Source organism: Otolemur garnettii, unplaced genomic scaffold (genome assembly GCF_000181295.1).
Source record: "Otolemur garnettii isolate 467f Iridium unplaced genomic scaffold, OtoGar3 scaffold00174, whole genome shotgun sequence".
Classification (NCBI taxonomy): domain Eukaryota; kingdom Metazoa; phylum Chordata; class Mammalia; order Primates; family Galagidae; genus Otolemur; species Otolemur garnettii.
In genome coordinates this window covers 1,016,796-1,025,543 of record NW_003852569.1, presented here as the reverse complement: position 1 = coordinate 1,025,543, position 8,748 = coordinate 1,016,796, and the positions used below count along the sequence as shown (strand labels likewise).

The window sequence follows — 8,748 nt, the reverse complement described above, 5'->3', positions numbered from 1 at the left end:
CATGTGGAAGCTGCAAACAAGAAAATTCCTAGCAACAACAAAATCCAGTTTTTCATCCTTCTCCTTCCCAGGCCCAGAGGAGACACAGGCTTCTCCTAGGGAGCCGTCCACACCTTGTTCTTTTCCCTCTTGGCAAATGTGCCCCCAACTGTGTTGCTCTGTCCTCCTTTCCCACTCGTCTCACCTGACTTACCTGCCAGCATCCCTGGGTGTGCCAGCCGGCTCCCGCCCCTGCTTACCCCCGGCTGGTGCTGCTCCAGATGCCTGTTTTCTGCAGCAACTGGGCTTGCAGCATGCCTTGGTCACACGCGTATTTAGTCCATTTGTTTTTCTGATTTCCATAGCACAGTGGCTTTACCAAGTCACCCCTTTTCTTCAGACCCTTTCCCCCAGTGATGGCCTTGGACCCTATTTTGCTGAGAAAGCTGAGGATCCCTGGAGTGCATCCCCCACTTCCTGCCATGCTGTGCACCCCACCTCTTTCCCGTGACTCCTGACTTCACCCGTGCTCTTCTTCCAAGACCAGAGAGCTGGGCTGTTGGATGGCACCACTCTCTCTCTCCCCTAAAAGCTTCAGCTGCTCTCCACTAACAATTTATAAATACAGCCACATCTCTTTCTTTGAATAGCAACAATGACAAAATTCCTAGAAAGAGTTTTCTACATCCATCTCCTCATTCCCCATTCCTATTCTATTTCCGTCCACTGTAATCTGGATTTTTCTCCCACGAGGTAAAATTGCTGTGGCAAAGGACACCACAGCCTTCCTCAATGCCAAAGCGAAAGGCCTCTGTTCAGTTCTCGTCTTCTCTGCCTTCTCTTCAGTATTTGATGCTGCTGACCTGGTCCCCTTGAGGACAGTCACTCCAGTCCTATTCTCAACCTCCTTTGTGGGTCCTTGATCTTCTGTCCTAGCTCTAAGCCTTAGTGTGATCTAAGGTTCTGTCTTTGATCCCTCCCCTTACCTATCACTCTCTTTGCCTCTTCTTCATTTTCACTCTGTATGAGCCATTCCCAGGGGTTCTGTGTCAGATTTTATGTTGACTCACAAATTTAGTCAATACCTCTTCTCTATGGAGCTCTGAATCAGGACATCCAGGTTCCTGCGGGCACTTGCCATGTGGCGCAAGTTCCATGGATACTTCATGCTTGGCATATGTAAAGCTGAGTTCGTTCCCTGCCTCTGCCTCAAACCTGCTTGTTTTGTGTTTCTAGTGGTACCACTTGGAGCCTCCCCAGCCATCTGGAGGCTGGATGGCTCTCCTAGCTGGCCCATCATGCATCATTTGTGGCTAAGTCCTGCATTTGTTATCTGTTTTGACTTTAGGGCTCTGACCCCCACAGGCCCTGCTGTCTCCAGTAGAGCCCACAGGGGCCACAAACCAGTGTTCCTGCCTTCAGGTGGCTGCTCCCCCACCTCGCTCTTCTCCAAAAGCCCTAGGTTCTTCCACCCTCTGAGCCTTTGTTCTTACTTCTGCTTGAGCTGGAATATCCTCCCCTCCCTGCCTGCCTGCTGAGCTCCACTTCACTTGTGAGACTCCTGCAGGCAGAGCTTCTTCTGGAAAGCCTTTTCTGATGCTTTCAGAGTAGAATTGACCCTCCTCCCTTTGGGCCTGCCCTGCAGTCATGGTGGGAGCCAAGGTGGGGCTGAGAGGAGCTGGATGGAGACGCTGTGCTCTTGGCCTCTGGTCAAGTCCCCCAGGTGTGCATGTTGAGGCCAAGGGCCCTGTCTGTTGTTGTGGTGGCACCTGGTAGGTGCTCAGTGAATCTTGTCTGTGAGTGGAGTTTGATTTCCAACAGCAGAGAGGTTTGGGGCTGAGATGGGGCTGTGAGACTTTATTTGCCCAGAATCTAAGGCCCATTCCCTCACCCACCACTTCCTTTCTAGACCCCCCCCCCCCGCCTCCACACCAGTGGAGCCCTGGAGGGCAGCAGGCTCTCCTGAGCGTGTAGTGACTCTTATTGGGGTGACTCTTCTTCCAGCTTCAGCTGAAGGAAAACACCTGTAAGAGAAGAATGACCTGAGCAGCCACAGCTAGAACGGAGGTGGCAGGAGCTTGGTGGGTGCTCTGGGTGAGCTTTTGGCTCCATGTCACTCATTACCCGGGTCCTGTCTGTGCAGCACAGGTTGGGTAACTCATATGTAGGTAGAAATCCTAGCTGGCTTCTCTCATACTTCACTGATGTTTCCAGCCCCATCCCTAAAAAAGCTGAACCACAGCTTGGAATGGGATCCTCCCTCCTGTTTGTTCTGGGGGTGAGTGATGGCAAGACCTGTCCTGGGTCTGAGGCTGGGAACTTCTTTACCTGAACACTTGGCATAGACTGTCTGCTGGTCTCTGCTCTGGGTGGTGCAGGACATGTAAAGCTTCTGGTCCTCGATCTTTTCCACGTCAACGTTCAGGACAGCCAGAGAGCCCACAGGGATCAGGCTGGGAGAAGAGGCAGCTTAGCCCATCCCTCCTGTGAACCTTAGCCCCAATCCCCTCATGCTCTGTGCTCTGTCCTTCTCTTCATCCCACCCTGCCTCAAGGCTCAGAAGTGGCCCTAGGCTCAGGGTCTGCCTGTCAGCTCCCAATGTTAGGTAGCAGGGGTTGCATCCCAGAGGAACTGCTAGCAGGTGGGAGGAGTGTGGCAGGCAGGGCTCCACGCCCCAGTGCCAAGGATGGCCATCCCCAGTGATGAAAAGGGCCATGACTTTGGCCAACGCCCTGTGGAAATACACTTACTTTTTGAACCTGATATTGAGGCTTAGTGTGAACAGCCCTTCTCCAGCCAGGTAAGCAGTTTTAGAAAAGGTCTCATCCATCATGGCTGCCAGGGACCCGCCGTGGGCAAACCTGGGGTGGGGGCAGGGAGCGAGGCTGGGGCTGCGTTGCCGGGCGGACTGCCTCACTGGCCTTCCGTCCACCCTGTGGTGGAGTCCTGCCTCTCCCTGTCCCCAGACCCGGCTGCTGATCTTCAGCCTCAGGGCAGCCAAAGATGATAGGAAACAGAAAATCAACTGAGTTTCTCTCCTGTTTTGCTTTGGTGTGTGGAGCAGCCACTGGTATAGTTATCTTATTTCACTAGGAAGATTTTTTTTTCTCATACAGTTCATGGAAAACGTTTCTCTGATTTGTCACCTAATTTTTGGCAATAATTGCCATGATTTGGAAAGGTGCATGCATATGAGGAATCTGAATTTTTTGACTTCGACTCTGAAGCAGAGTGTCAGGCCACCTCTCTATGACCTTCCCAGTCACTGTGGCCAGTCCTGGGCCCACATGTCAAAGCAGGCAAATGTGAAGCATAACACATGCAGCAGGCCAAGAGCGACTCAGCAGGGTGCCACAGACATCTGCTTTGCTTAAAGCGCCCAAGGTTCTCATTCTCACTTGTGCAAGCTCCATACCAGGCACATCATTGTCAGTAGCATCGGGGTAAGTAGAAAGGCACTCACCTTTAGAATGCAAATAGCACAAAACAGATTTGAGTTTCTGATTTTCAAAAGTGTAATCTCAATTCTGCATGGACTCCAGTCAGCTGCCCACACGTACTACCAGGGGTTCCTCCCTTGCCTCCCCCTTCCTCGACTGTACAGAGTTGGAGGCTGTGCAACCACACCCACCTGTTTGGCCTCTTTGCCGACTGCTCATCACCTGTCTAATCTTGAGCAAGTTGCTAAACCTTTCTGAGCCTTGCTAAACCTTTCTGAGCCTTAGTTTTCCCACTAGGAATTAAGTATAAAAGTAAAAATATCTCATCAGATTAAATGAACAAATGCTTGCAAAACTTCATGCACACCCCCAGGGACTTCCCTCTCCACATCCCAGATTGCTTCAAAGAGGATAAAAGGAGCATATCAAAGAGCCCTGGACATGCTCTTCCCTCCTTGTCCTCACTGGACAGGCAGGCACACACTGACACTGTACAATTCCCCAGAGGGGCTCTGATCCAGCCACTTCCTTCCTCCTCCCCGCTTCCCATTGTGGGTAGGGACACACTGACACACAGAATCTGCAGAGGGGTTCTGAACTGGCCACTTCATTTCTCCTCCTGCTTCCCATTGTTCAGGGGCCTCTTCTCTAGACCCCCTGGGTCTGCCGACTGGCCTCAGTGTCACAGGCCTGGGACTGAGGTTGGGAACTTATGTCCTTTCTCTTGCTCACTCTGGCTAGTCACGCCAGCTCCCTAATTTCCCAAGATTGCCTCTTCAGCTTCACTTTCACAACCCCCTACATAAAAATCAGCCATACTTCAGCCTTACTCCTGCCTCTTTGGGATTTTCCTCTTTGGAAAGGAGGGGACCCAGGGCTATACCCCAGTTTCTGCATGCACAGTTTTAGGAGTGGTATCCCATGGAGGCACCTATGGCCAAGGTGATTGAGGGCTGTGCAGCCTGTGGACGTCTACTTAGCACTCCGGTTTCTGTTCAGCCCCAGCTGAGTCCCTGTCAGGACACAGGACCTTAAAGCTGCTCCTATACTCTCCTGCCCCTCTGTCCCTTGACAGAGCTGCTGCACCACCAGCAGCTTCCAGGAACCTGTCTGGAGCAGGAATGGGGACAGGAAAGAAGGCAGACAACCACAAACTTGGTCACCCAGTGACCACAGGCAAGAGGCCAAGGCCAGTCTGATTCCCTGAGCGTGAATTTACACCCAGCGTGAGCTTCTCCATGGGCCTATTCCATGCCTGGAGACAGCAGAGAATGGTGGAGAGAGCCAGACTTGGAACCCCACCTCTAGATTAGAGTCCTAAGTCTGACTGTGGTTGCCTGTGCTGTCTTGGGCAAGTCACTTTACCTCCATGTACCTCCATCTCCCCATGTGTGAAATGTGGGGTTTGGGTCAATGGCATTTGATAGCTGTCTTGAACTTGGTACATGAGCACTCACTGTAGGCCCGTGATATCATATCTCCCAAGTCCCCCTGGCAGGTAGATATTATTGCCCAGGTTTAAAGTAAGACTAAAGGCCAGAGGTCAAGTTGCTTGCTTGGGGTTCCAAGGCCAGCAGCAGCAGAACAAGTCTAGGCTTGGGCTCTGAATTCCGGATCTTGACCTCTTCTAAGTTTCCACATTCTTCTCAAGTGGACATTCTAGTCCTTTGCCTGGAAAGTTCTGAGACCTCAACAAGGAGGCTCTCCTTGTCTGTGAGGCCTCTCAGGCCAGCCTTACCTAAGGTAACCTGAGGGGGCAGGCCAGATGACTCAGGGGGTCCTTGCAGACCTGGCACTGTGAGCCTGAAGTCCAGTGCCCCACACCTCATCCCCGCTCCTCAGAGGCAGGTACAGACTGAACCTGCCCTGCTGAGCCATGCCCAGGAGGCAGCCAAGGTCCTGCCTGTGGCCTTACCCGGGGGCCCCCTCCAGGTAGGGGCCTGGCTGGAAAAGGCAGACAGACTTCTTCTCAGAAGGGTGGAAAAAGATGACGTACTCATAGCCTTGACCTTCCACTTGAATGCACCTGGTGAAGATGCGCCAGTCACCTTTGTCTGGGGAGAGAAGGCAGTGTTGCAGCTGGGTGTGGGGCACGGACCTGGCTGGGATGCAGCGCCATGTGCGAGCCTGCCTTGAGTACAAGGTCAAGGACAGAGAGCCAAAGACAGCAGGCTCTACCCTTGGGCAGCCTTCCGTCCAGGCAGCAGCACACCCAGTCCTCAGAGAGCCTTCTGTATGGGGTGGAGATAGGATCAAGTCCAGACTGAGACTTGAGGAGGCCACAGCATTGAAACCTAAAGATGCAGTTGCTCACGGAATCCACAAAAATAACAACACTCAACAGGAAAATAAGTGCAGAAAAGCCCACCAGAGTTCTGATTTCTTCCCAAGGCAAGTATCACAACATCCTGTTTGGGAAGTATCAAATTCTTTAAAAATATTATTTTGGTGTACTTGTATTGTTTGTGTCATAAACCCAAGGGCATCTTCCCCTGGTACTACCCATTCCCTGCTGGGCAGGAGGACCATGTGGATGAAAGAGAAGGACCAGAAGATGCAGACAGACACACGCACGCACACAAAGACTAAGGCAGAAGCTCACTCAGTCATTCCCATTGGTGTGTCAGGAGAGCTGCTCCAGGCTCAGTAAGGCAGGGGCGAAGTGCCAAGGCCTGCAGGGGTTGCAGGGGATCTTCACTGGGGCCTGAGGAGGGTAGCTGACAGAAGGAGGAACACCCAAGGAGAGGTTAGAAGGGTAGGGCTGAGCTGGCAGTTCTCAGCAGGACCATACTTGGCTGGGAGCAAAGGCAGGTCCAATGGGGTGTGTGTTCTTCCACAGGAGGGGGGCCCAGAGCAAAGGTGGGCCCACTAGGGTGTGTACTCTTCTACAGGAGGGGGGCCCAGAGACCTGAGCAGACCTGCCTGGAGTGGCAGCATGAGGGTGGAGCTGGGAGGGAGGGGGAACAGGCTGAGAACTGGAATGGAGTTTACGAATTTCTTCCAAGAGTCTGAGACATAGGTAAAGGGGCTGTGCATGCCCAGGAGCCCTCTCAGACCAGCCTTACCTGAGGTAACCGCCAGCCCAGATGGAAGCTTGAGCCCCTGGATGTGGTCTCTGTTGGACTTGAAGGAGGGCAGTTTGATCCAACCATCAGACCTGGTCTTCTCCAGAAATTCTTGGTAGAGGCTTAGCATATCTGGACACCAGCTGGCATTGGGAAGGGCATAATCTTTCAAGTCTGTCTTCTCTGGACAGAATCTTGAGACCTGGGCAGGAAAAATCAGTGTACTAGCCAGTGTTCTGAAGGACAAGGCTGCCACCGGGCTGAGGGCCCTCTAGGTGACCCGCTCTTAGGTTCTTGGGCTACTCAATTCCTTGTGCCAGAAAGTCAACCTGGAGCAAAGGGCCCATCTTCCTCGCAGAGAGTGCAAGGACCCCTCTGGGTGACTGAGCAAAGGAAGGGAGGGGAGGGAATGAGCACCTGCTTTGCAGCTGATAACTGCTAATATTGGTCCCATTGTACAGATGAAGAAACTGAAGAAATATGGCCAAGGTCACCAAGCTGTTAAGTGTGAGAGCCAGGGGTGGAACTAGGGAGTGAGGTCACAGCAGGTCAGGACCAGTTTTCCAACCCCTCGCCTCAGGGGTTAACCCAGCTCCACCCCAGCCAGGGGCTGCGCTGGCAGGCTAGCTCCTTTGAATCCTGTTTGGTCCCCCACAGAGGAGTGGTGCCATGGCAGGGGAGGAGGCAGTGTGTCCATCTGTGGGATAAAGGGGGGGTCCTCTGTAGCATCAGCTGCTCACGCACTGACCACAGCTGTGGGCAACAAGCAAGGAGCTCACTGAGACTGCAGACGGGCCTTCTGTGCAGGGATGCCCTGACTTAGCCTCAACAGGCTGCGTCCCAAAGGAAGAAAGTGATTTGTTTGTGCTATGCCAGGTTCAGACCAGATGCAAGTAAGTGTTCTGGTGGCTTTAGTTCTGAACCAGGGCTACTTGGTATCCCTGAGCACCTGCCCCTGGTCAAGTCAAATAGCTTCCCCAAAACACTGCCCACCACTCCAGCTCTTGAGCTGAGAAGAAGAGATTTGGGTGCTCTAGGCTCCCCAGAGTAAGGCTCCTTGTCTGGCTGAACTGGGAACTCACTCACCAGTGAGTCTGTGGAGGACCCGCATGCTGGGGCAGGGCTGAGTCTGGGCTGGAGAGAGGGGGCCCTAAGAAGGGCTCGGTGCTGGCCAAATCTTGCTGCCACCCGGAAGCCTGTCCTTATCATGGCTGAGTGCTAGGCTGTGTGGACAGGGAGCTGGCTGACTCCTGAGGAGCTGTCAGCTGCCCCTGGGGTGGAGCTGCAGTCACTTCCCACAAGCCTCTCCCCCTTCTGTCATAGGCTGTCTTTCAGCAGCCATTCTCCACTGCAGAGAGACTGGGTGAGGCTGGGCTGGTCGGTGCAGCACCCACAGATGATTTCAGGCTTTAGCTGTCCCAGAGTCCCTCCCAGACTTCTTGTGGGGTAAATGCTGCTTGGGCGTGAATGGGCAGCAGAACTGGCCTGAGTTGTCAGATCAGTGAAAATTGTGTAAGCAAATGGTGTGGGGTACTTAGAGTCTTGCAGAGCTGCCTTGGGGCTTCTGGGGAAGAACCCAAGAATATTTCTGGAAAGACAAGGGGACCCTACTCCTTGACTGGAGGGTGTTAGTGGAGTGCTTGTGGCATTCTCTGCAGTCAGATCTCAGAGGGGGACTCAGAAAATCAATTTACAGCCCTTAGACATCACCTTCTTACATCGCAGATGAGAGTTGGCTCAGGGAAGTCTCAGCCGCTGGTTCCTGGCTGCGACAAGACTTGGGAGTTGAGGAGGGCTTGAAGGGGGAGGACTGATCTCTGGGAGGAAGCAGCTTAGCAAGGAAGCACTCATGCTTTGGGAGCCTGAGGTCAGGGGAACAGAGAGAACAGTGGCCTCTGGCTGAGTGTGGGCAGTACCATGACTGGGTGGAGGCGAGGCAGGCCTGGAAGCCTGGGCCTGGGAGAGGCAGTGCCCTCCAGTGCCTGAGAGGGAGAGACTTTTAGAGGCATTATCTCTTCTATTGCAGCGGTTCTCAACCTATGGGTTGAGACCTACAGAAACTGTATTAAAGGGTTGCAGCATTAGGAAGGTTGAGAACGACTGTTCTATTGAATTAAAACTACCCATTTTCAATTAAAAGTCCCAGTTTTTAATTTATTAAAACAAAAGGCATGTTCTAAAGATCAGAACTGGGCAAATGTGAAATTATAATACAATAATGGTAATAATAGTGATTATTATATTTTGGCAGTTTCCAAAAGATT

The 8,748-nt window shown here is 52.7% G+C and overlaps 1 protein-coding gene across 1 annotated transcript; it reads right to left on the bottom strand.

Annotated features, from left to right (window-relative positions):
- Positions 1 to 1,927: 1,927 nt before the first annotated feature.
- On the bottom strand, positions 1,928 to 7,761 carry THEM5 (thioesterase superfamily member 5). The gene is made up of 6 exons (XM_003800357.1): positions 7,571 to 7,761; positions 6,485 to 6,686; positions 5,335 to 5,473; positions 2,730 to 2,840; positions 2,308 to 2,432; positions 1,928 to 2,003 (listed from the first exon to the last, which is right to left on the bottom strand). The coding sequence occupies exons 1-6, from the start codon at positions 7,691 to 7,693 to the stop codon at positions 1,960 to 1,962; spliced, it is 744 nt and encodes a 247-aa protein (XP_003800405.1). The 5' UTR covers positions 7,694 to 7,761; the 3' UTR covers positions 1,928 to 1,959.
- Between the last annotated feature and the right edge of the window lie 987 nt (positions 7,762 to 8,748).

Excerpts from the sequence above, each read along its gene's own strand:
- THEM5 (XM_003800357.1), bottom strand. The coding sequence starts at position 7,693 with ATGATAAGGACAGGCTTCCGGGTGGCAGCAAGATTTGGCCAGCACCGA. Across the intron at positions 6,687-7,570 it reads GGTCCTCCACAGACTCACTG|GTCTCAAGATTCTGTCCAGA; the intron begins GTGAGTGAGTTC and ends TTTCCTGCCCAG. Across the intron at positions 2,841-5,334 it reads TACCTGGAGGGGGCCCCCGG|GTTTGCCCACGGCGGGTCCC; the intron begins GTAAGGCCACAG and ends CCCCCACCCCAG.